General features: G+C 44.3%; 1 protein-coding gene across 3 annotated transcripts; it reads left to right on the top strand.

Annotated features, from left to right (window-relative positions):
- Positions 1 to 25,389, top strand: MSANTD3 (Myb/SANT DNA binding domain containing 3). Of its 3 annotated transcripts, XM_066256641.1 has the most exons (4): positions 1 to 203; positions 2,620 to 2,801; positions 12,973 to 13,423; positions 23,005 to 25,389. In XM_066256641.1, the coding sequence occupies exons 3-4, from the start codon at positions 13,006 to 13,008 to the stop codon at positions 23,412 to 23,414; spliced, it is 828 nt and encodes a 275-aa protein (XP_066112738.1). In that variant the 5' UTR covers positions 1 to 203; positions 2,620 to 2,801; positions 12,973 to 13,005; the 3' UTR covers positions 23,415 to 25,389. The 3 variants fall into 3 exon arrangements, with proteins under 3 accessions (XP_066112738.1, XP_066112736.1, XP_066112737.1); XM_066256639.1 differs by lacking the exon at positions 2,620 to 2,801 and having other exon boundaries at positions 2 to 203; XM_066256640.1 differs by lacking the exons at positions 1 to 203; positions 2,620 to 2,801 and adding an exon at positions 220 to 365.
- The last annotated feature ends 1,506 nt before the right edge of the window (positions 25,390 to 26,895 follow it).

The following is a 26,895-nucleotide window of genomic DNA, read 5'->3' as shown; positions in this document are numbered from 1 at the left end:
CGCGAGGGGGCGGCGGCTCCCGGGCTTTGTGGCCGCGGCGCGCGCAGCGGGGCCTGGCCGGCCGGGGGCGCGCCGCCGCCGCCCGGCGCTCCGGAGCCCGCGGCCCTCCCGGCGGCCCAGCCTGCTAGAGGAGCCGAATCGCCCGCCCTCGCGCCTCGCCGGGCCCTCCCCTGGTCGCCGCGGCCGCCGCGCAGTCGCTGCAGGTAGGAGGCTCCCCGGCCCGGCGGGCCGCAGCGGGGCGGGGGCGCGGGCGCGGGCCGGGCGTGCGGGGACCGCGGGCAGGCATGGCGGGCTTCCGGGCCGCGCCGCCGCGCCCCCTGTCCTGCAGGCCTGGCGGCCGCCTCGGCGCGCCGCGTTGGGACTCGGTGAGTGGGGTCGGCCTGCGGCGTTCAAAGCCCCGGGTCGCGGACCTTGGGGAGGTTCAGTGGAGCACCCGGGGTCGCGGACTCAATACCCCAGGACCTGGGAGCCGCTTGGGATGAATCCATCTGATCCTCAGTACCTCGATCTTTCCATCAGTACCTCGATCTTTCCATCCGGGCGTCCCCATTATATGCTGGGTACAGAGCTCGCTTTTCCATACTTGTCTCCTCTAAGACCCCTTGTGTCCCATCCAAGGGTGTAATGGGAGGGGTCCCTCAATCCGAGGCCGGGGGCCGAGCTTCACACTGGTGCCCACCTGACCTTGGGAAAGCTCCCTAACTCCCAGCTTTGGCTCTGCTTTTGTAAATGGGGGTGCGGTGGGGTAGAGGTGCAGTGCATGTTGTAATACTTATCCCAGGTGCTATTGTGGGAGAGAAGGTACGTAAATAATGCACGTAAATGATAATAGCTACATTTGAGTGTTTCTATGTACCAGGCCCTAGGCATTGAACAGTTGGCATGAGTTCTCTAATTAAATCATCTAACTGGCTCTATGATGGAGCTACTGTAAATTGCACGAACACTCTTTATTTAGGAGTAGGAAACAGTGAAGAATTTAGTCTCCTTATTCTGATTCAGAAGGTTAGGTGTTCCTTAGGTAGAGTAACAAATAAGATTACAAATGTTCCTGCAGTATCAGTAAAGTGGTTACGGGATGTAGGAATATATTTGTCACATAGTAAAAACTGGAGGTAAGATGTCAGGGCCAGGGGGGTGCATTTCATTCAGCATGTCTGAGAAGTCAGTTGTGTTACCAAGGAAATTGTTGAATGGTAATACAAAAACATAGTTCCTGAGTTAGGATTGAGGTCTGCTGCGGCAGTTTGGGGCCAGACAGAGACAAGGGTGGATTGAGGGGAGAGGTAAGGATTCCAAAGCTCTGGAAGTGGATGTGGAGGAAGGGACCAGGATCCACCGCCCCAGCAGCATTCTGGACCAGGATTCCATCCTATCCTTAGAGACCAGGCATCCTGCTTGGGGGGAGGGGAAGTTAGTCAGGAGGAGGGATGATGGGGTGAGAACACAGGTTGTCTTTTCTCTCAGGCCACCCCAAATGTACTAAGATGGGTTGAGAGCAAGTGATGGGGACTCCTAAAATGTCATTATCCCTTCTCGTGTGATTCCTGACATTCTTTTAGTGTGTTTGATGAGATTGGGAGGCTCACCAATCCTAAAGTTTGATATAACACATTAAGTTATGGAAACCTAATTGATGTAATGACTGTGTGTGTTTTGAACACAGTCCACCTGGTTAGAGAAGAGTGGGCCTGCGGGGATTATTTTGGGGTTCACTTTGGAATGGGGAAAACCTGAAGAAGGAAAAGAAAGGCCAGAAGGCTAGATCCTGCACCAGGGGTCAGGGCATAGAAGCAGGAACTGAGGACTTCACAGCACTGTCTGCAGAATGTCTGTGCAGGCTGCTCAGTTCTGAAGGAGGCATCCTTTTCTCTCCTGACTTGGGTTGTGACCATTCCAACACTCCACTGGAGTGTTATGGAAGGTCATGGTTAGACTCAGGCTCGCTTTTGGTCTCTTAGAGAAGGGTGATTTTAAAACCAGGCTTGAAGAGGGGGGCGAGTTATCTGGATACATGGTAAAGGTAGGGAGCAGCACGCATAGTGGAGAGAACAGTTGCTTGAAGAGCAAAACAGTAGGGGGTTCGAATTTAGCTCTGCCACTTCTTAGCCATGTAATTGTTTTGTGAAGATAAAGCAATGTTTTTTCAAATGTCTGGTAAAGAGTTCAAGAAGCACTAGCGCCCTTTGCCCTGTCCATGGTGACATTTGTTCAACAAATGTCTACTGAGTATCAGTCCTGTGCTGAGTCACACGAGGGACTCAAAGATGAATCAGAAACTATGTATTCCCTTAGGAATCTCCCAGTCCAGGGACAGTGTGATAGACACAAAGAGCAAATTATAAAAAATAAGGGAAGTGTTGCTGGACAATCATATACAACTGGCAGTGAGCTCACAGAGGAATAACGAACTCATTTTGGATAGAAAACTCAGGGCTAATTACCTCCAACAAGATGAGTATGAGGCAGGATAGAGATTTTGATTGCTACCTTACCCCCCACTCTGTCTTTTATTTACCCTTGTCTTGTCTTTGCCCTGATAGTCTCTCCCTCTTAAAAAAAAATCTACAGTAGTTGCACTGTGGGCATAGTTTGTAAGTCGACTCAAACTTACTTTAGAAAGAAGCTGTTGTAAATATAACAGCTGGAGCATTAGTTGAGGAAATCTTCACAAAAATGACACAGAGGCTGGATCTTGAGGGATGAAAATGAGCCCTTGGTGGACTTTGGAGAAAAGGATTCCAGCCAGAGGAAGCCCATGTCCGGAGACAGGAAAACACAGCAGGTTCAAGGACGTGAAGGTGAGTTGAGTCTGGCTGGGTTGAAAAATACTTGGGAAAGGTTGGGTGGGGTGGAGTGAAGAGGGTGCTGTAGTCAGGACCAGATCTGGAAAGGCCTTGAGTGTCATGTGGGCAGTTTGGACTTTGTCACTTAGGCAGTGGGGGAGATGTCAGAGGTTTGCAGTCTGGACTATGGCATGATCCCTGTGTTTGGAAGATCTCTTTGGTAACTGTGTGGAAGAGGAACTGGAGGTTTAGGAGATCATTTTGGGAGACTTGGGCCTGACTTCGGACATGGGAGGTGAGGGCAGGAGAGGAGAGATAGACATTGAGGTGAAACAGAGTAGATCTTGATTATTGGTCACATATGAGTGAAGAGCACTTGTAGTTTCCGCTCTGAGGAGCTAAGTTGATGTGGCTGAAGTCAGAAGTCCGGATGTTGGGGATAGGGTAATGATCAATTTTCTCTTATCTATGGGGAATTGGAGGTTTCTGGAGGGCCCATAATGGATAGTTAGATAGAGGTAACTGGCAGACAACTTGGAAATGTGTGTGTGTTAAGGAGAGAGGATGTGGCTGATATCCCTACTCTCTTTGAATGGACACTGAAGGTCAACTGTGTGCAAAAGATACAAATAAGATGAGTTCAAGCCTCAGAGGATATGGATAGATTGCCCTACACAGAGATTCTGAGTGCTGCAATAACAGGCAACACGTAGTGCCCTTGGCCCAGAGAGTTGAAACTGATGGTTGTTGCCAAAGTGGTGGGGGTAGGTAGCGAAGAGAGTCCTCAGAGATGAGAGAGAGAGAGAGTGAGAGAGAGAGAGTAGCAGGCTGTAGCGGAACACCTACCCAGGGGACTTTCTGTGTTGTAAAGGCACTTTCTGGGAAGGATACTTTAATAGTGATTCCAGGGGTATTTCAGAAAGGCTGGGTGGGGGTGGGAGATGGCTTAGGATGGAGCTGTGGGGGAGGGGAAAGAAGGGGTCAGAGCTTTAAAGCAGGGGTCCCCAAACTTTTTACACAGGGGGCCAGTTCACTGTCCCTCAGACCATTGGAGGGCCGGACTATAAAAAAAAACTATGAACAAATCCCTATGCACACTGCACATATCTTATTTTAAAGTAAAAAAACAAAACGGGAACAAATACAATATTTAAAATAAAAAACAAGTAAATTGAAATCAAGAAACTGACCAGTATTTCAATGGGAACTATGGGCCTGCTTTTGGCTAATGAGATGGTCAATGTGCTCCTTTCATTGACCACCAATGAAAAAAGAGGTGCCCCTTCCGGAAGTGCAGCAGGGGCCGGATAAATGGCCTCAGGGGGCCACATGTGGCCCGCGGGCTATAGTTTGGGGACCCCTGCTTTAAAGGATTGTCTACTGGTTTATGATTATGGAGGGAACTGTGCAGGTAGAAGGACGGAGGTGGGAGCGTTTGCCTTAAACCTGTACTGGTTCTGCTCACAGTCACACTCAGACCTAGGGGGTAAAAATAAACACTTCCAAGTTACAGGACCGCCTGGAGTGGGTGGTGAAGGGGAAGAGGAGGCAGCACGTTAGAGGAAGCAAGTTCCGCACAGGTTTCAGACTGGAGAGCCCTCTGAAGGAGAGCAAACAGAGGGCATAGGTGAGTGACCACGCTGGGGAGCCAGCTCTGAACATTTCTGAGCAGGCGCGGGAAGGTGTGCACACAGGAACAGGCAGGTCTGGTTACTCTGACCTCAGGATGAAATTAAATTGTGAAGGTGTCAGAGTTATCGTGGGACTCTTAAAAATTTGGCATACAATTACATAGAATTTACAAGAAGCGGCCAGGAAAGGATTTTTATGATGATAAATCCTTTATCAAAGGAGACAGAACATGTAGATATAATTAGTAAAAAATGCAAATAGCAGGTTAGTTTTAACATATATTTCACAAATATTTACTGGGTGCCTACTGTGTACCGGCACTCTTCAAGTGCCGGGGTGACAATAAGAAACAAAAGAGCTGATCACTTGCTTTAGACGTTTCACCTGGAACTAAACCTACAGAATTAAACCCAGGTGAGGGCCTTAACTTGTCTAAAGTGCTGGGATCACTTTATTCTGTTGCATTGTTCTCTGTCATTGGCTAGTAGCTCCTCTAGCCTCATAAATAATCAGAAAATATATACTATCTGTTCATATTTGGCATAGATGTGGAAATTAGGTAGCAGGAAAACCAGTGTTGTGGTGGTGCTACCATGGCTGCCAATGGTGGGTGGGACTTTAGAGAACACTTCCTTTCACTTTGCAATGTAGAAATGAGAAATGGTCAGTCAGCGAGGAAAGGGGACTTGCCTCGTCACAGGATGAGTGTCGGAGTTGAAAGCAGTGCCCTTGAGTTTTGAAGTGGGATAGTGGCGGAAGGTGTGAGGGTACCTAGCACAAGGGCACCTTAATAGTGAGAGGCTTCCAAAGAGATTCAGGGTCCGGGCTTAGAATAAATAATGAAGTTTCCCACTTAGTTTCTCCTCTGTTACGAGGGCCCTGAGAAGCCTTCTGTTTTGCTCTGAGCCTCAGTTTCCTCATCTGTAAAGTGAAAGGATTGGACTGAGGTCCCTTTTTAGTTTTAGCATGTTAGGATCTGTGTTGCTCCCCCCAAAACGGTTGTTTGGGGGATGCTGCGTCAGGAGACAGTCAACAGACCAGAATAGGAAATAGCCTTTCATCCTTTTCGAGCGAATTGACCACCCATAACCTGTTGCCAGGCTTCCCTTCAGGGAGTGGGTGCCACATTTTGCCACTCACCCACTCTTTTTGCATATTTTTCTTCTTTCAGTCTTTTCCCAAGCCATGCCCCTGTTCTCTGCTAGTGCTAATTCTAATAGGAGTTGGGGTTCCTATTCTAGATCCCCTCAATCCTGGAGTAGTGAGTAGTGTCCAGTGCCACATCTCCGTCACTGCGCATGTCACACTGCCTTGTCACCAGCCCATCCACAGTCTGCGGTGTGTGTTATGTCTTCATTCCTTCCTCGAGCCTAAGGAATACTCTTCTCTCTGGTGCCCGCACATTTGGTGCTCAGTTCATCCTCATGTATCCTCTTTGCCTCTGTTTTCTTTTGATCCTTCACCCTAGTGTGGACACACATGTCCTGGTCATTTCTTGCTTAGAAACAGTCTCTGGTGTACACACCTCTTCCTTTCCATGAACATCATCACCATTCAGAGTCCAGGCCCTTTCTTCTTATCAATTATTTATCTCAGTGATCTCCTTCAACTCTCTCTGTTCATGTCCTCTACATTGTTAAGGATTTAGTTCAAATGTCCTCTTGTTCATGAAGACTTTAAATAACTTCTTTCCTCCTCTGAACGACCAACACACTTTATCCTCTATACCAGAGGTCCCCAAACTACGGCCCGCGGGCCGCATGCGGCCCCCTGAGGCCATTTATCCGGCCCCCGATGCACTTCCGGAAGGGGCACCTCTTTCATTGGTGGTCAGTGAGAGGAGCATAGTTCCCATTGAAATACTGGTCAGTTTGTTGATTTAAATTTACTTGTTCTTTATTTTAAATATTGTATTTGTTCCCGTTTTGTTTTTTTACTTTAAAATAAGTTTGGAGACCAAACTTTTTACACAGGGGGCCAGTTCACTGTCCCTCAGACCACTGGAGGGCCGGACTATAAAAAAACTATGAACAAATCCCTATGCACACTGCACATATCTTATTTTAAAGTAAAAAACAAAACGGGAACAAATACAATATTTAAAATAAAGAACAAGTAAATTTAAATCAACAAACTGACCAGTATTTCAATGGGAACTATGCTCCTCTCACTGACCACCAATGAAAGAGGTGCCCCTTCCTGAAGTGCGGCGGGCCCGGATAAATGGCCTCAGGGGGTCGCATGCGGCCCGTGGGCCATAGTTTGGGGACCCCTGCTCTATACTGATGTCTGTTTTGGCGTGCCTGTCATTTGAGTTATGTTTTTGCATGCCAACACTCCTTCCAGGCTATGGGGTTCAGCTTGTCTTTGTATCTCTCACTTATTTTGGAAAAGTGCTGAACCTCTGGCTGGAGTTCATTACATACTTGCTGAATTCTGTGTCTATGAAATAAAAGAGCCAATAAGTATTTGAGTATACATATGGTCCTCAACTTATAATGTTTTGACTTACGGGTTTGCTTTTTTTAGTTTTATGATGGTGTGAAAACGATGTTCACTCTGTTGAAAAACTGTACTAGGGATTTCAAATTCTGGTCTTTTCCTGGGCCAGTGATCTGCGGTATGTTACTCTCTTTTGACGCTGGACAGCGGCAGTGAACAGTGACTCCTGTCAGCCAGGCAATCATGGTGGTAAACAATCGATACTCTGCGGTGTATTGTGTTGCTAGTGTTTTTTGAGGGGGTATTGTATTTTGCGTTTTGACATCCTATCATGTCTGCAGAAATACCCATCTGTGTCTCCTTCTTCTTGTGAGAAGAAAAGGAAGGCAATCACTCTTGAAATGAACCTCAAGATAATTGCCCCACTGTAGGCAGTTGAATAGGGCGGGAGGGGTGGAAAGAACTAAATTTTTTGAAACTCTAGTCTATGCTTGTTCTTTACTCCCATGGCAGGACATCTGAGCGGAGGGAATAAGGCAGAGCAGGGGGCATTAATCTCATTTTACAGATAAGAGTTGCAGGTTAATTGACTTGCCCAGAGGAGCACAGCTAGATGAGTGCTGAAGTCAGGATCTGAGCCCAGGTTTCCTGCATCCAGGTCTCTGGCTCATCTCACTTCACTTTGAAAGCAGTAGTTCATTAAATGTCCTGACATTAGTCTGAGGTCTCAATGTCACGGATGTTCAATCCTGGCTCCCATTCTGAATGTTGACTTCAAAGACTCCTTTTCCAGGAAGAAGAGTAGAAGTAAAATCTGGCCAAGTTTCTCTAGCCTTTTCTCATCTTTTGGGACATAGTTTGACTCTTCATGGACTTAAAATATCATAGATGGTGTATTAGTCAGCTTGGGCTGCCATAAGAAACTGCCATAGACTAGGTGGCTTAACCAACAGAAATGTATTTCTCCCAGTTCTGGAGGCTGGGAACTCCATGATCCAGATGTGTGAAAGGTAGGTTTTATTCTGAGGCCTCTTCTCTTGGCTTGTAGGTAGCTGCCATCTCTCTGTGTGCTCATGGCATATATCATCTTTCTAAGCCCTGGGGTAGGTGGGGATGGAGAGAGCAAGCTCTCTGGTGTCTCTTCTTCTAAGAGCACTAATCTCCAACCAGTCTTATGACCTCATTTAACCTTAATTTCTTCCTTAGGGACTCAATCTCCAAACACAGCCACCATGGATGGTGGTTATGGCTTCAACACATGAATTTTGGGGGTTACAAACATTTGATGGGTTTTGTATTAGGTGGCTATTAAATGTGCTTATTACACTCTTCTAGTGGTTGAGTCAGTGTTAATGTTTTGGGAATTGTGCCAATTTTTCCCTTTTTGTTTTTTTATCATATTGGAATTGTTCTCTTTTGTTTAGTTCTGTCTATGGGCTTTTGCCTAACCCAAGGGAGAACTTCCGTTGCATTTGGATTTTGCTATTTTTAATTGACCATTTTTATCTTTAATGCAGTTTTTAGTGTATTAACTGTTTTCTCATGCATGATGCTCATCTTGTGCCTTGTAGGCAGTTTTATGCCTACATCAGAATGTATTCATTCATTAAGTGTTTGCTGAAGGCCCGCTGGTATGAGTGTCACTGGGCTGCTTGTTGGGCTACAACCATGCATGAGAATGGGTGGCACTCTATTTTGCGGAACCTCAGACAGAAAAGATGATCTGTCCTGAGCAGTGTTGGGGGTAGGTAAGGCCAGTCTCTGCCTCATAAAAGCTTATGCAGCAGGGAAGGCTTGTTATGTTGTCATCTATAATCAATTATGGACATAGTTTTAAGCTAGGGTGTGTGCTTTCTAGCCTCAAAGTTTCTATTAATAAGCTTTGCCTGGAGATCTCTTTGGGAAGTGCTTGTTTACGTAAGTCTGTCAGTCAGGTGCTCAAGCAGAATGTCAGCATTCTTTTAAGGAGTAGACCATTTCAAAGCTCCATATTATCTCTACAGTTACTTGTCTTTTCTATCTTTCTCTTTTTTAAATGAGAGGAGGGGAGATAATGAGACAGACTCTCACATGCGCCCCAACCGGGATCTACTTGGCAACACCCATCTGAGGCCGATGCTCGAATAAACTGAGCTATTTTTAGTGCCTGAGGCCAACCACTTAGACCAACCAAGCTATCCTCAGCACCTAGGGCCAATCTTCAAACCAGTTGAGCCACTGGCTGTGAGAGGAGAAAAGGGAGAGAAGAGGGAGAGGGAGAGAAGCAGATGGTTGCTTCTCTTGTGTGCCCTGACTGGGAATCAAAACCAGGACATTCATACGTTGGGCTGATGCTCTAGCCACTGAGCAAACCTGCCAGGGCCTACAGTTACTTTTCATACATACATTCTTATCAGATCAACAGTGGAAATTATTTCAGCGCTCTGGTTGGAGTGAGAGAGGTACACCTAGGTTGGGGTGGGCAGTGGGGGGTTAAGGGCCCAAGGTTTGAGACATAGAGGGAGGAGGTGATGGGGAGAATCAGGGAGAGGAAGGGCCACCACGTAGAACCAGAGAGAAGCAAGCACAGCTTCCCTAAGTTGCTCTACACTGTGACCTTTCCCTGATGACAATTAGATTGCTCTGTAATTTCACATGTAATTTGAGCAAAGGCAGTAAGAGGCTGTCATTAGGTCTGAAAGGAGAGAACTAAGCAGAGCAATGGGTGGTAAGGGCACTGGAGTAAGACCTGGTTGGAATCCTGATTCTTGCACGTACTTTTTGTGAGACCACCGGCAAGTTACTGAGCCTCACTTTACTAATCTGGGAAATAGGAATAATATACTAATTAGTCAGTGGGGATAAACAGTCTACTTCTGAGGTTGCTGGGAATCCATGGGGACCTTTGGGGTATACTGGCTCACACCAGAATCTCTTTATAACCCTGCAGAGTGCAACCACATGGCCCAGAGAGGCCTGCTGTTCTACAAAATTAAGCCAAGTAAATTGGTAACTCTGGATTTACTTAGCTAGTGATTAAATAACAGTTTAGTTAATAGGCTATTAATGGTCCCCAGGTGTTGGTAATTCTGAGTATTTGCTTTTGAAAGCAGTTGTATAATTTCTTCTAGTACTATTTATTAAAGTTTTTTTTTTAAACAAAATAATGTAATTTAACAAATGATGCTCTCAGGAGCTATTTTGGGAAGGATTAAATGATATATTTCATATTAAATACTTAGCGTAGGGTCAAACCCACCATATAAGGCTTAGTAAACGTTATCTGTTGTTACTATTGCAGTTATTAGACTCAAACGGCAACACTAAGGGCAAGATCTTTTGTAAATTTAAACTCCCCATGAGCACACCACCACCTGGTGGCAGCTAGTAGTACTGCACACATTGTGAGGAAGAATTATTAAATTGCTTGGAACTAATCCCAAGCAGTTTGAATTCCACCAAGTATAACAGGGACGTTGTTCAGTCAGAGTGTGGCTTATTTGCCTGAGAGCTGGAATTCATATATCATTAAACAATGAGGTGACATTTTTCACCTCCACAGTTGGCACAGATTTTTAAAAATGTTAACAGCAAAAGTAAATGAAGTGGGGAAACAGACATGCTCATGTAGTAGGAATGTAAATTGATACACCATTTCTAGAGGACAGATGGTGATTTAATAAAAGTCTTAAGTGTTTGCATCTTTTGTGGCAACCATTCCTCCACTGGGAATTTAAATTGAAGAAATAATCAAAGATGGAAAAAATATATTGTATATGTATAAAATACACACATATTATGAATATTTATATGTTACCTATTTATAAAATACATAAAATAACAGTACCTATAATAGAACAAAAGAGGGAACAATCCCTTTTTCATTTGTGAATCGGGTTCTCAATCTTTACAGCAGTGATTCTTAAAAAGAGTGGGGCAGGAGGAAAGGCAGGCACATTGACATGTCCTGGGGCAGAGAAGCTGGGCTGGGGAATCGGATCAGAATCTGCTCTGGGAGGAGTAGTTTAAGAATACTGAGTATACCTATTGATTTCATAATAAAAACGATAGAAAGTAAAGTTAGTCATAAACATCTTGGTGGATAGAGATGATGCAGAAGAGATATATTTTAGGAGATGTGTGTTAATAAGTTGCAGTTTGGGGAACACTGATTTACAGGAAACAGGAGTACTGGTGAAGGCAAGAAATGAATTTTGGATCTTTGGGGAAGAAGGGACCTGCCTTAAGTCATTGTAGGAACAGTAGAGCAATGTCATTGAAGCATGGGAATTTAGAAGTACAGAGACACATCTCCAAAGATAAAGGCTCCCTCACTTAGTTTTGCCCCAGACCAGAGGGCCAAACTACTGTTAACATATATCTAAATCTCTTGATTCCTGATACTGGCTGTGCTCAGAATGAATGCGAGACAGGGTTTTCTGGTACGTGGAGACACTGATCACAGTAGTACTTCATCTAACCTTAACTTTTGGAAGGAAGTGGTGCATAGTGGAGACCTATACTCCTTGGACTCAATCTCAAAGCTCTCTGATCTGGCCAAGTCCCCTCCAGCCTCAGGTCTAACAGATTTCAGCTGACCACATCTACAGTAATAGTAAGTGAATAGCTGGCTTGTAAAAGTGTGACTTTGAAATTAGTGTACCCTAAATTTAAAGGCCACAGCCTTTTTATCCCCTAACATTTTGTTATGGAACTTCTCAAACATGCACAAAGATCAAAAGAATGATTGAATGCATCTTTGTGTACTCATCACCCTTGTTGATGTTCAGGTATGTTGTATACCTGAAACTAATATAACGTTGTATATCAATTGTATCTCAATAAAAAATTTATTAATAGATAATACATAAACAGAATGTGCTACATTCATAAAATGGAATATCAATTGACAACAAAAAATAAAGTATTGATACATACTATAGGTAGATATACCCTGAATACATTGTATGAAGTGGAAGAAGCCAATCACAAAAGAACTCATATTGTATAATTCCCTTTGTGTGAAATGTCCAGGAAAAAAAAAAGAAAAAAAAAGAAAGAGAAGTGTTGGACTCAATCTCTAAGTGCCCTTTTACCTCTAAAATTATATAAATAATTTACATAGAATTTTATACTTCTAAAAGTGGGTTTTAGACCTAAGGATCACAGGCTCCAAGACCTCATTTTAAAGAGGAAGAAACTGAGGTTCTGCAGAGCATGGACGTATCCAAGGTCACATACATTGTGATGGAAATGTCAGATGTTTTGAGTGATTTCTTGGTGATTCTGAGATATTGACAGTGTTCACATTATCTACTATATTGGGTGACACAGTGACTTCTCTGTCTTCAGCTATAACAAAACTCTGAGAAAGCTGTTTATTTTATTTTATTTTTATTTTTTTTGTATTTTTCTTAAGTTGGAAACGAGGAGGCAGTCAGACAGATTCCCGCATGTGCCTGACCGGGATCCACCCGGCATGCCCTCCACGGGGTGATGCTCTGCCCATCTGGGGCGTGCTCTGCCGCAATCAGAGCCATTCTAGCACCTGAGGCAGAGGCCACAGAGCCATCCTCAGCGCCCGGGCAAACTTTGCTCCAGTGGAGCCTTGACTGCGGGAGGGGAAGAGAGAGACAGAGAGGAAGGAGAGGGGGAGGGGTGGAGAAGCAGATGGGCGCTTATCCTGTGTGCCCGGCCGGAAATCGAACCTGGGACTCCCGCACGCCAGCTGACGCTCTACAACCGGCCAGGGCCAGAAATCTGTTTAGTTTAAAAACTGCCTAATAATCTGAATTCAGGTAATAATGAATTTCCTAACACGAAGCAGAAGTAAATGAAATAAATTAAGAAAATTAGAGTTCCACACTGAAGTTCCACACAAGATGTTCAACCTTTCTTTTTTTGCTGACTTTCTTAGAATGGCCAAGACCTACAACAAAGGACCTACTCGGACAACCCCATTCCCAGTAAACTTCTGAATGTTTTCCTAAGACCGTGATAAGTCAACATTAACAGAAAAGAAAGCACTACTGTATTTCAGACAAGGGACTCACGTCAGGGATTAACTTGAAGTGATTTGCTGACATTTTTATTGCTGGAGCTTATAATTATTGTTTCAAACTTCCTTTTGCAGGAGAGCTAACGGCCAGGAGAAAGAGAGTGGAAAATGCAAAACAACGAAATTATAAAACCTGCCAAATACTTCTCAGAATTGGAAAAGAGCATCCTGCTGGCGTTAGTAGAAAAGTACAAATATGTGCTGGAATGTAAGAAAAGTGATGCGCGAACTATTGCCCTCAAGCAGCGGACCTGGCAGGCGCTGGCCCACGAGTACAACTCTCAGCCAAGCGTGTCACTGCGGGATTTCAAACAGCTGAAGAAGTGCTGGGAGAACATCAAGGCTCGGACCAAAAAGATTATGGCCCATGAGCGGAGAGAGAAAGTGAAGCGAAGTGTCAGCCCCCTCCTGAGTACCCACGTGCTGGGGAAGGAGAAGATTGCCAGCATGCTGCCCGAGCAGCTCTACTTCCTGCAGAGCCCTCCTGAAGAGGAGCCCGAGTACCACCCTGACACCGCAGCCCAAGGTATTGGCTCCTGAGCCCTGTGTGCATGTTCTCACGGGGGTACCTATTCAACCTTTGAGTTTAGTTTTATTTATTTATTTATTTTTTGTATTTTTCTGAAGCTGGAAACGGGGAGAGACACTCAAGACTCCCGCATGCGCCCGACCAGGATCCACCCGGCACACCCACCAGGGGCGATGCTCTGCCCACCAGAGGGCGATGCTCTGCCCCTCTGGGGCGTCGCTCTGCTGCAACCAGAGCCACGCTAGCGCCTGGGGCAGAGGCCAAGGAGCCATCCCCAGCGCCCCGGCCATCTTTGCTCCAATGGAGCCTTGGCTGCTGGAGGGGAAGAGAGAGACAGAGAGGAAGGAGGGGGAGGGGGTGGAGAAGCAAATGGGCGCTTTTCCTATGTGCCCTGGCCGGGAATCGAACCCGGGTCCCCTGCACGCCAGGCCAACGCTCTACCGCTGAGCCAACCGGCCAGGGCCTGAGTTTTGTTTTGTTTTATTTTATTATTTTATTTTATTTTTTCTTTTCCAAGTGAGAGGAGGGGAGATAGAGAGACAGACTGCCACATGTGTCCAGATCCGGGATCCACACCACGACCCCGATTGGGGCTGATGTTCTGCCAATCTTGGGCCAATACTTGTACCTGAGCTATTTTTAGCACTTTCACTGCTATTATATAGTGGAACCATCCTCAGTGCCAGGAGCGGAGGTACTCAAACCAATCGAGCCATGGCTGCAGGAGGAGAAGAGAGAGAGAGACAGAGACAGAGACAGATACATAGAAGGGGGAGGGGAGCAACCATCTGGAAGAGCAGATGGTCTCTTCTGTGTGCTCTCACTGGGAATCAAACCAAAGACATCCACACGCTGGGCCAACGGTCTACCACTGAGTGAACTGGCCAGGGCCATCTTAGAATTTTAAAATCCTTCATTCTAAGGGACTTCTTTACAAAAAGGAACTTTCATATCGAACTTGACTTTCCTAATTCAAAATCTCCAGATTACATATTCAAGTCACATAGTACATAAAAACAAAAGTACCTGTTTATATCCTGGTGCTATCTCTCTCAGAGCTCTCTTACAGAGAGCCCTTGTATCTATAATTGCTTAAGAATAGGGAAAACTAAGATGCTACATTAATATAGTTGTTAATGAAGTACCTTAGTTGCTTATCTTAACCTATCTTAAATAGATTAAAGTGGATTTGTCTGAAGTTTGATTTCCTTCACTCAATCTTTTTTTTTATTTTTATTTTATTTTATTTTTTTTTCATTTTTCTGAAGCTGGAAATGGGTAGAGACAGACAGACTCCCACATGCGCCCGACCGGGATCCACCCGGCACGCCCACCATGGGGCGACGCTCTGCCCACCAGGGGGCGATAATCGGCCCATCCTGGGCGTCGCCATGTTGCAACCAGAGCCACTCTAGCGCCTGAGGCAGAGGCCACAGAGCCATCCCCAGCGCCCGGGCCATCTTTGCTCCAATGGAGCCTTGGCTGCAGGAGGGGAAGAGAGAGACAGAGAGGAAAGCGCGGCGGAGGGGTGGAGAAGCAAATGGGCGCTTCTCCTGTGTGCCCTGGCCGGGAATCAAACCCGGGTCCTCCGCACGCTAGGCCGACGCTCCACCGCTGAGCCAACCAGCCAGGGCACTCAATCTTTTTAAAAGATTTTTGGGGACCTATAATGTGCAAAGCACTGCATTAAGCCATTCAAAAGCCACATTAAAAAAGTGAACTATTTCAGAATTAAGAAAAGTTGTGATACTAATAGAACAAATACCCAATTATCATTCACCCAGGTTAAAACCCAGCATTTCCATCCATTATAATATCGTGATCTACAGTTTTGGTTTGTAGCACCCTGGGGAACTTGAGAAATTCTCGGGGAAAAATCATTTTGGTTTTAATATACAGTACTTTCATTGAAAGGAGAAAACTATGTTACATAGACTTCTAAGGGAAGGAGAGATTGTCATATAATCAAGAAAGTAATGATAGTATGTCACAGTTTTTTTTGTTTGTTTGGTTTTTTTGGTTTTTTTTCCATTTTTCCAAAGCTGGAAATGGGGAAGCAGTCAGACAGACTCCCACTTGCGCCCGACTGGGATCCACCCGGCATGCCCACCAGGGGGCGATGCTCTGCCCCTCTGGGGCATCGCTCTGTTGCATCCAGAGCCATTCTAGGGCCTGAGGCAGAGGCCACAGAGCCATCCTCAGCGCCCGGGCCAACTTTGCTCCAATGGAGCCTTGGCTGCAGGAGGGGAAGAGAGAGACAGAGAGGAAGGAGAGGGGGAGGGGTGGAGAAGCAGATGGGCGCTTCTCCTGTGTGCCCTGGCCGGGAATCGAACCCGGGACTCCTGCACGCCAGGCCGACGCTCTACTGCTGAGCCAACCGGCCAGGGCCTAGTATGTCACAGTTTTAAAGGTTGAAATTACGGGCTATTGAAATGTCTCCAGGCAAGAGGAGGGTGGGAAAATGCATATAGATAAATTGTCAATAGTTCCTGCCTCTTTTAAGATGAGAATGGCCAGTTTATATAAAGATTCATTATAGTTTGCAAAAGACACACTTAGTTCCTGGAAAGGCCAGAAGGCTATTCAAAGGTGCTCTAAAGACCCAGCAATCAGTTACCTAGAAAAATCTGATTTGGGGCTTACAGTATGAGAAATCACTTATTAGTGTCCCCAAAGTAGATTGAGCTCTGAGGGACTAGTTAATTAAAAGTCACAGAATGTTATCCATGGAGAGTAAAAAAGATAATAATCAAATGAACTGTATGCATGTTGTGATTAGTTTATTATTATTATTATTATTATTATTATTATTATTATATAGGTAGACTATCCTGGGAACCTAAATTACAGTCAGAAGTTTGCTTGCTGATCATTTGACCGAGGTTAAGTCCAGGGAGCCATAGTGGTGAACATCATGAACATCATGCATCATCTTCTGGTATAGGAAACCTGTGTCTGACTTTTGGTTCTTGAGTCCCAAGCCACCGTACCTTCCAGTGAACAGTGATTATATGGGCACTGCCAACTCTCTGTCTTGCCCCTTCACATTACTGCTTCTGTGGGGATGGGGCCCACTGCTTATTGACAGTGTCCTTGTTTTGGAGATGTTTGTAGCTTCAGTCACTCTCCGTCTTGCTGGTCTTGGAGCCAACCTTTCGCTGAGAGGCAGTGAAGGTACTGGTACTGGAGGAGGGAGGGAGGGAGGTGAATCAGGAGGGCTGCTTTGCAGATTGCTTGTGTTCCCTGGGAGAGGTTGCTGAGGAAGATGCTGATGGGGACTGCTGTTAGTTCACTTTGCAAACCTTTGGTCTATACTATTGTGTATTGATTTCATAGGGTTATTCAAAGAGGACAGTGTCATTTCCCCATTTTCAAATTCTAGAGCAGGATCTAGAAAGTTCATCACATAAGTGTTTTTCTCTTTCTTTTTGGAGGAAATGATATAATTCATGTATTCATAATTTATAAATTTCCAGCAAGAAGGGAATAAATATGGATTCTCAAGGTATAGTGACATTTGCTAGACACTAACTTGAAAAGAGATTGATATTACATTAGATGTTTGTACATAAATGACACTTGAGACTTCTCTTTTTGCTGGTAAAGTATAGCCAAATGCTACCTGTTCCTGTGTCCAGGTGAGATTTGGAGGGCATTGGAGAACCATGATACTTTTTCAGTTGGGAAATGTGCCCAAAGTAATCTGTTAACACCAGTAGATAAAGCACTGGAACTCTTTCTGTTTTTTTCTCTTTCTTTTTTCTTTCTTTTAATTTTTAAATTTTATTTTAGTGAGAGGAGGGGAGGCAGAGAGACAGACTCCCACATGAGTCCTGACTGGGATCCACCCGGCAAGCCCACTAGGGGGCGATGCTCTGCCCCTCTGGGGCGTTGCTCTGCTGTAATCAGAGCCATTCTAGCGCCTGAGGCAGAGGCCACAGAGCTGTCCCCAGCGCCCAGGCAAACTTTGCTCCAAAGGAGCCTCGGCTGCGGGAGGGGAAGAGAGAGACAGAGAGGAAGGAGATGGGGAGGGGTGGAGAAGCAGATGGGCGCTTCTCCTGTGTGCCCTGGCCGGGAATTGAACCCGGGACTCCCGCACGCCAGGCCAATGCTCTACCACTGAGCCAACCAGCCAGGGCCCAATTCATTTTTATGTAATTTACTTTTAGGAAATACAAAGAAAGCTGCAACTGTCAATCATTTCTTCTGAGTCCTGGTGGGAAAAATGTTGAAAATCTGCAATAGGGTTATGGCTCTCATTACATCACATGTATTTTGACACACAGAGTCTGTGTGTGTGTGTGTGTGTGTGTGTGTGTGTGCGCGTGCGTGCATGTGTGGGTGCGTGTGTGTTTTACTCTAATTAGTATCTCTAACACTGTGTTTTCTGTCTGACACAGTAGCAATCAGCTATATCAGGCTAGTAAACCCTTGCAGTGTGGGTAGATCACATTGAGACATGCTGTCAATATACACATGGTATCCTAAAGACTTAGTACCTAAAGAAAAAGAAAAGTAAATCTCTTACTAATAATTTGTATATTGATTACATGCTGAAAGGATAATATTTTAGAAATATGGGATGGAAAGGTATTTTACTACAATTAGTTTTATTTCTTTAATGTGGCACATGAGAATTTAAAACCCACCTGTGTAGCTTGTATTGTATTTCTCTAGGACAGCACTGTGCTAACACCTTACAGAGTACCTGTTACAGAAGTAGGGACTCAGAGAATTGCTAGAGTTTGTTCACCAGGATGGAGCCTAGCAGTATTCCACTAGAGGCCTCCCTCCAACAATTTTTTTTTTGGCCTCCCTCCAACAATTTTTTTTTGTGTGTGTGTAACATGATTTTATTGTTGTCATCTTCATCATGGTACCCTGGACATTACTAGCTTTGTTAATGACTTTCTCACATCTGCCTTTGAACACAGTAGTTTTAAAATATGTTTTAACACTTAGGAATATATTTTCAAAAAAGCCTGTATTTTCCCCTTAAATAGATTAAAACACTATATATTCTACAGATTTATGATATGTGATGATTTGACTTTGACACTTATCTTCTATTTTAAGTTAAGTGAGAGATATCATTGGGGAATAGGATTGAAGAACAAACTAAGGGAAACCACCGAATTTGCTGGAAGTGATCAGGAGGACAGGAGGACTAAATGTCAAATATATTTAAGCAAACTGAGCTTTAGGGTAGTGTTCAAATATCTTAAGAGAACTTATATTTAATTTCATATGCTGTTATTTGCTATAAAGCTATATTTAAATAATGCAAATGCGATACTCAAACTTATAATAAAGTAACACTACATTCCTTTATAAATTCTACTATGATTGCTATTTAATCCAATCCTATTCTTTTGGGGTAAGAGTTCAAGTACAGGGGACTGGGTTATATTGCCAGTCATGGCACACTAGCACCACTGAAAAGCCCTGTTTTGTGTTACTTATATATTTATTCCCTATTTATCCCCTTTCAGCATTTTCATTCTCTTTCCCTATCCCTTAATGATTCTAATGCGGTTGCACATTCTCTTACTTGTTCTTGAAAGCATGCATTGCTGTTTTGTGTGTGCATATATCTTTAAGTTACATACATTAAAATTGTGCTAAAGATACCATTTTCTTGCCTTTTTTTTCATTTAGAATAACATTTTTAAGATCTATTCCCATTGCAGCGTATAAGTCTAATTTGTTTCTCTTAGTTGATGCATCTATTACACATTATTTATTCATTCTACCACTTGGTCCTATTCCCTTTGTTCTGTTGAGAAGAGCTGGGCTTTGGCCTGAACACAGTTTCTTTCCCGTTCTTTTACGGCTATAGTAGGTTTTTCCTGCTGATATTAAATCTATTCCAATTGCCCGAATGAAAGAACACTCCCTTGACTGTGTTCTCCTGTCCCAGGAAAGCCCTTAGGCCTTCATATCCATTTTGCACAAGACTGAGTTGTTTTCTACTTCGGGTAGCTTTGTTTTACCTGGGAGAGAAATTACATGGTGTTTGTTTGCAGCAGGTTGCCATTCCCAGAGTAGTCTTTTTCCAATTAAGAGAAGGTTCTCCCCATCTGAACGCTAGCTTCCATTTGTCGGAGCTAATATTTGTGTGAAAGTTAATTAGGTACTCCATTGGGCTGCTCTAGTTTTAAGCCCCAGCTTCTGCCAGAGTCTTCTTAACAGGCCTGGATTTTATTTCCCCTTAAAATGTGTAGGTTAGCACACATGTAAACTAAAAAGAATAGTTTTAAAGTACAGTCATTTTTTTGCTCCCAGACTTGAACTGTCTTCATGTTCATAGCTCTAAAGAGAAATCTGGAGATCAAAATCTGGAGCATACATCTGTCTTCTTATCAGTGGATGGTCTTATTGTGGACATAACTTGGAGGCTGTATTTTCAGACACGTAAGTGATCAGCTGAGCAAGAGGAGTAACAGGAGGCTAGGTGTTGTCATTGATGAGCTTGGATTGGAATGATGAAGACCTGGAATGGAATTCTGGTTCTTTCAACTAGCCAGATGAACTTGGATGTTGTGTTTGGTTTTCTAGAATAATACCTCCTTCAGAGGGTTGTTGTGGAGATTAAATGAGGTAGTAATACCTGTAAAGTACTAGCCTAGCACCTGGTTAGCTACCTAGAAATAATAGCTGCTGTCATTAACATCATCACTGTCATCATATCCCTAAAGCCTAGAATTATCAAGATAAAAATGAGCATTTAGATACTGGGAGAGGGGAGTAATTGTGAGGGCACGAACTCAGGAGTATCCTCTGGAAAGAAATCAAGAAGAAAGAGGCCAAAGGCACCTAAAAAAAAGAAATCTAATGTGTCTAGTTTTTAAAGAAGGTACTTTCAGATCTACAACTAGAAAGGAAACGGATGAGGTAATCTCTTTACAATTGATGCTCACATCTGAGGGACCCTATTCTTAGCGTTTCCCATTCCTTTGTCCCCAGCCTCGGCTGAGCACTCAGAACACTGCTCTCTCTACCTGACTGTGCTGTGTTGGGAGGATGCAACCCACTGCAGCCAGTTCATCCCCGCCACATTTCTGGCATGCCCCGCAGTGTACCGGGCTATGGGCTGGCTTTTTTCAGAGGATGACTAAGAGCTAGCCTCTGTCTTTTTTTTCTTTTTTCTTTTTTTTTTTTCTGAAGCTGGAAACGGGGAGGCAGTCAGACAGACTCCCGCATGAGCCCGACCGGGATCCACCCGGCACGCCCACCAGGGGGCGATGCTCTGCCCACCTTGGGGCATCACTCTGCCGCAATCAGAGCCATTCTAGTGCCTGAGGCAGAGGCCACAGAGCCATCCTCAGCGCCCAGGCAAACTTGGCTCCAATGGAGCCTTGGCTGCGGGAGGGGAAGAGAGAGACAGAGAGGAAGGAGAGGGGGAGGGGTGGAGAAGCAGATAGGCGCCTCTCCTGTGTGCCCTGTCTGGGAATCGAACCCGGGACTTCTGCACACCAGGCCGACGCTCTACCACTGAGCCAACCAGCCAGGGCCTAGCCTCTATCTTCAGAGTATTCAGAGACCTGAAGCGGTGGTAGTTAAACCACCAGCTTTAACGAGTGCTCTGCCAGGCGGAGGCTCCGAAGGCAGTGGCAGCATGAAGAAAGGACATCTAGAAAAGGCTGAGCCATTGAAGTTGGGAAAGATCTTTAGAGAGACCTTTCCATTATCTCTGGATGACACAGATGTACTCTTTTTAACCTTCTTTTTCAAAAGTAAGATTTTTACCTTTTTTTTTAACCTTCATCAGGGACTAGTTATGCTTGTTACTGAACCCCTTGGAGTGAAATAATCTAACAGCCGCCATTTTCCTTTTATTAACAGACTATTATGAGTTAGGCTTCCGCCAGTTGCCATCAACATCCCTAGCACCCCCTTTTCTGGAATAATGGAGAGGGTATAAAAATGTAATCAACTCTATGAATAAATTGATAGTGCTTTTCTCCAACAAGACGATTTTCAGTATTGGAAGTGTAAAGCTTCCCAAGAAGGCCTTGGACACACAGCTGGAAGCTGTGGGTTAGTGGATTTGGTGGTTTTCTTATAGAAACTCCTAATTGATACTAATGTCATTGCCCCATAAAAATAGTGGTGCAAACATGGCACCACCAAAAAATGGCATCGTTTTGTATCCATAGTCTCTTTACCCCTTTTGTTCAAGGCTTCGTCCAGTAAATGTTTACCAGGCATCTATGTGTGTTAGGCAAAGGCAATGGTGCCAAGGATAACAGAAACGAATAAAGTGTAGTCCCAAAATAATACTAATATGGGGGGGAGGGGCAACAGGAGGTTTACAGTTGTATGTGCAGTACAGTTTATTCTTGTATTTGTATTTATTACTTATTGTATTATTTCTCATGTGAATAACTGTAACCCCCACCCTGTATGTGTTAAGTGCTGTACCCAAAGAGTTAGCATAGAGCTGAGGTTTCACAGAGCAAGTGGCATTGATCCTGAATGAAGTAGCAGTTAGGGGGGAGGTGGGAAAAGGGAGATTGGAGTCTGTGTGTTTGAGTGAGTTGGGAGGACAGATAGTAAGCCCAACTTCAGGCTTAGGGAACAGTGAGTGAGAATTATGAACAAAAGCATGGCCTTTAAGCGTGTAAATAGCTTGTGTCAGGATCGACAGGTGCACAGGGTATTTTGGAGAGTGAGTCAGGAAAGATAAAGGAGGGTTAGGACCAGATTGTGAGGGTTATTTAGGTAGATTGAAAGCAGCCAATGAACCTCAAGAGAATATTAAAAGGTAGAGCAATAATCTGAGACCCAAAAGGTGTCGGGAGAAGACGCGATCGAAGAGGAAGCCGTAGAAAATTTAGGAGAGGGCGGTGGTTCAGAAGCTAACAGAGGAAAACAAAATTCAGAAAGTGTTGTCAAGTGCTAGGGAGAGGTTACATAAAATGGACATTGAAAAGTGTCTTTGGATCTGAAAATTTATCCCCAGATGGCATGTGAGAGGTAACAGCCATATGTAGGAGACTGAAAAGACATGACATGCTGAGGAAGTTAAGCCAGGGAGTGCAGACTCATTGTCCAAGGAAGAACATTTATGAGATAGCTACCCAGGAGAAGGGTAGTGACCAGGAAATAGAGCAATGGCACCCTTGTGGGCGTGGGACATGTGTTCATGGCTGGACAGGAAAATGAGAAAGGGGGATCAGACTGAGGGAGAACTTAATCTGAAAACCCACTGTTGGCCTTGTACTGTGGTCTTCTGCTCTTTCGGAGTTGTGTACGCTGCCTTTTAGAACTTCTATCAACATAACAAGGTGATCGATTCTTGACTGATATGCACAGTCTCTGACCACTGTTCCTGTAGTCCGCAGTTCTAGAAGTGATGTGATGAAACAGTTTATCACTGTTTCTTCAGGGAAAATTGCCTTGGATTTATGGGTTTTTAAAAAGTCAGGTGTTGCAAGGTTTCCTACAGACACGCAGGCCAAAGCGGGTGCTATTTCAGATCTATCCTGTCATGGGGGACCCTGTTGTTGAAATAGGATGATTTACTCGCTGCCTGTAAAATCTTTGAACGTATGTTTTCTGCTACTGTTTTTCAGAATCATTTGCTGTTTCAAATAGAGAACTGTGCGATGATGAGAAAGAGTTCATACATTTTCCAGTATGTGAGGGGACCTCTCAACCTGAACCCTCGTGTTCAGCTGTCAGAATAACAGCCAATAAAAACTACAGGAGCAAAACCTCTCAGGAAGGTGCTTTAAAAAAGATGCATGAGGAAGAACACCATCAACAAATGTCCATCTTACAACTGCAGCTGATACAAATGAATGAGGTGCATGTGGCCAAAATCCAGCAGATAGAGCGAGAGTGTGAGATGGCAGAGGAGGAACACAGGATAAAAATGGAAGTTCTCAATAAAAAGAAGATGTATTGGGAAAGAAAACTACAAACTTTTACCAAGGAGTGGCCTGTTTCCTCATTTAACCGGCCCTTTCCCAATTCACCCTAAGACTGTGAGGGTGGCTCTCTTGTGATTAATCTGTGTTGGCAAAGAAAGTCTGGAACATGAACTTGCGGTTAGTAACCTGTAACAGAGCTACAATTAGGACACTTAGAGTGGTAGTAGTCACTTATTTAAAAAAAAATGCATTCAGGTAAACAGCTGCACCTTCTGTACTGCTTATGTGGCAAAGAAGCTGTTAGAGTCTTCTGAACGTTATCACTATGAGTGCTATAATTCTGAATGTAATGTCTCCTAATTAGAATTCCTACAAGAACCATGTGTGAGTGTTGTTGTATTTTTTTTTTTTAATTTTTTTTTTTTTACCAAATGTAAGTGTGACTATGAAGGAGTGTGGCTGAATTTTTTGGTTTTTTTTTTTTTCTTTTTTTTTAATCTGGACAGCAGAACTTTTCTGCCGCAACGAACGCCCTCCGGTGGAGCATGGCTGTCCCGGGAGGCTCCACATTTCCCCGGTGGTGAAGCTGGTGCTCAGCACTTGCTCGAGGTCTTTGGAGAACCTCGAGGGCTGTAGCACCTTGTTCCTTTTTTTCAGTGGCCTCCTCTGAGTGTGGATTTTCTGATTTTAAACAGCCCAACATTTGGAAGGATGTTTTCTCTTGTGGCTCCTGAGCTGCCTTGTAAGGTCTTTCCCAAAGAGGAGTTCCAATAATGCCGCCAACGAAGGTAGCTCTCCGGGAACTAAGGATGTAGCTACTTGGAGGGAGAAATGTTCATTTAGATTTCTACATTCTGTTATGTCTGTTTTATTAAAAGAAGACTTGCAATTTTATAGTCACACTGTGTATGTTATTTAAAGGTGCTGCCTTCCCTACTGTGCTCCTGTTTTGGCCTTCCCTCTCAGGTTTCCTGCCTACTTACACCACTGAGTTCATGGGTGCCCTTGCCGCTAATCTTTAGCCACATAAGGCTCCTTCCCTCACCATGCTCCTGGTGCTAGCTAATAGTAACGCTATGTAGTTTACATCACGCGGTTAGCATTGAGCTTTCTAAGAATCCATTACCACCAACATATGTGGAAATATGGATTGATAAGTGGATATTTTGTTTGAGCTGTGATGTAGCTTTTCCTCGTAGCCGAGTGTTAAAAACAGCCCTGGAAGTTGGGCATAGCAGTATCTGGCAGAAGCAAAAGTGACACTTTAATGCCAAGTCTGGTGAACAGTTCCTGAGGATGAAATTTCAAGGCCATTATTTGAGGGAAGAAGGAGGAATAGATATGTCAGAGGCCATGTAGAGAGTGTAGGACTAGGAGTCAGGGCCTGCCTTCTGAACTTAGTTCTGCCTCAACTGCTCCGTGACCTTGGGGGACTCCTTTTAATCCTTGGCTATGGTCTTTGCTCTCAAAAAACAAACAAACAAAACAACAAGGGAGCTGGTCTAGAATGTTCAGAATTTGCTACAACTTCTTGACTATAGTTGGGTCTCCACAGTCTTGGATGGGGACTGCTAACATCATAATTGTCCAAGGGCATGGGTCAATAGGTTACTGCTTTGGCTAAGCTTCCGTCCTTCCTAATTTTGGAATTTGGGTCTTAGGGACTGTAAGTTCAGTAAGGTACACATATACTCATTATATATGCATAAAACAAATGGGTATCATTGTACACTATTATATTAAATCTCTTAGAGGAGCTGGTTATTTAAAGAAAGGAACCCTGTGAGGACTAGTCTTTGAAAGTTAGGATCCTCTGGTAAGGATTTGTGTTCCTAACTCAGATTTTACCAGATGATCCTTTTAGTGAAGAAGCATCTGAGTCAAGTCACAAAGTTCAGTGGTTTATGGCAGATGGAACTTGACTTCCATTTCATCTCGCCCTGTAAGGAACACAGGCGTGAACTGAGAAAAATTTGCCTTTGCTTCACCTGTCCATCCAGCTGGAAATCTTGTTGCTAGGCAGACTCTACAGCTGGACCTGGGAGTTTGCGTTTCTCATAAGCACCCAGGTTGTTCCAGTGCTGCTTGTCTGGTCACCACACTTCTGGGTAGCAAGGTTTTAGAGGGCCCGAGATTCTAAAAAAAAAAGGGGGGGTAGGTATTTTTTGTGTACAGCTGTGTACTGGGTATTATTTGCTCAGAATTGACCACATAAGCACACAAATGATAATCTAAAACACACACAAAATGTAACTGTAAAAGCGTCAAACAAATTCCTAACTGAACAAATCAAGGATAATTAAGCCGGCAGTCTAAAGCACCTTGTTCTACTGTTAGTGGTATTTATGAGTTTCTAACAGTAGTTTTCAACCTTGGCTATGCATTAGAAACAGTATTTACTAAATAATTAATCCCACTGGGTCCTGCTACCAGATGATTCTGATTCAGGTGACCTGGGTTGGGGCCTGGTCTGCTATAGTGTTGGACAGCTTTTTAGGGGATCATGATACATAATTTGGATTGAGAACCACTCGGGTGGAGTTCAGAAATGTGTCTCATTTGATCGTTTATCCTATGAGGTCCTGTAGAGTGAGGGAATAATGCTCAGAGAAGAACCACGTGGCACCAGCCCATAACTATCGAATGGCAAAGCAGAATCTCAGTCTCAGGTCTCAACTTGGAAAAAAAAATAGTTCTACCTGCCTGCCCCTGCCCCATCCCTCAAAGCTATATTGTGGATTTGTTATATCCTGAGAGCTAAATCACATCTACAGGGTACTTGTAACGTCTCCATTCAAGAACAGGTCCATCCCAATTCATTTCACTTTCGAGCAGTTAGTTACTGGAGATGGAAAAGCAATGACCATTTCTTGACTGGTGCTTGAGAATTGACAGATAAATGTTGACACAGTTCACCGTCCTCTGCCCTGCCAAGTCATGGACACAGCTGAGTAGGAGAGGGAAGGCTTGTGTACAGCCGTCATATGCTCGATCAGTTGTGTCTTCGAGTGTATTTGTAGCTCTCAGCAGAGAGCAAAGAGACTTGAAGGAAGGCCTCCTGGGGGAGTGGCACTCGAGCTAAATCTTTAGAGTTGGCATTTTGGCAGGTGGAGCGTTGGAAAGGAGAGGAACTTCACTAGATGCAAGGGCCCACTGACTATTCAAGATGATGAGACAAAATTGTGAGGCACTGAGAACATGGGGAATTTCCATATTGGGCAGTAATGTGATCCATACTGTGCTCCAGGAGGAAGATGAGAAGATGAAACTGAGTATAGGGAAGACTGAGGTCCAGGTGACGAGCTAGGAGGGTTTAACCCTGCTTAGGATGAGATGATAGGGGGATCTAGAGGAGGCTGTAGTAAACACTAGGGACACCTATGTGAAGGGCAGTGCAGAAATAGAAGCAGAATTGGCTAGTTGATTGCTTTTGTTGGAAAGAAAGGGTAAAGTTTAAAGCTAGGTACCTGAAAGAATGATGCTGCCTCTTGAAATAAAAGAAGGAAGGATGCATTTATGGCTGTGACCTGTCTTAAGGGAGACCTACACACAAACCAGTGCAATTGCCTCCCACTCAGCTTCAAACACCAG

The sequence above is a fragment of the Saccopteryx bilineata genome, chromosome 2 (assembly GCF_036850765.1).
Source record: "Saccopteryx bilineata isolate mSacBil1 chromosome 2, mSacBil1_pri_phased_curated, whole genome shotgun sequence".
In the NCBI taxonomy this organism is placed as follows: Eukaryota; Metazoa; Chordata; class Mammalia; order Chiroptera; family Emballonuridae; genus Saccopteryx; species Saccopteryx bilineata.
Note: the sequence above shows the minus strand (reverse complement) of the source record. Positions and strands in the feature narration are given on the sequence as shown.

Excerpts from the sequence above, each read along its gene's own strand:
- MSANTD3 (XM_066256641.1), top strand. The coding sequence starts at position 13,006 with ATGCAAAACAACGAAATTATAAAACCTGCCAAATACTTCTCAGAATTG. Across the intron at positions 13,424-23,004 it reads CCCTGACACCGCAGCCCAAG|AATCATTTGCTGTTTCAAAT; the intron begins GTATTGGCTCCT and ends ACTGTTTTTCAG.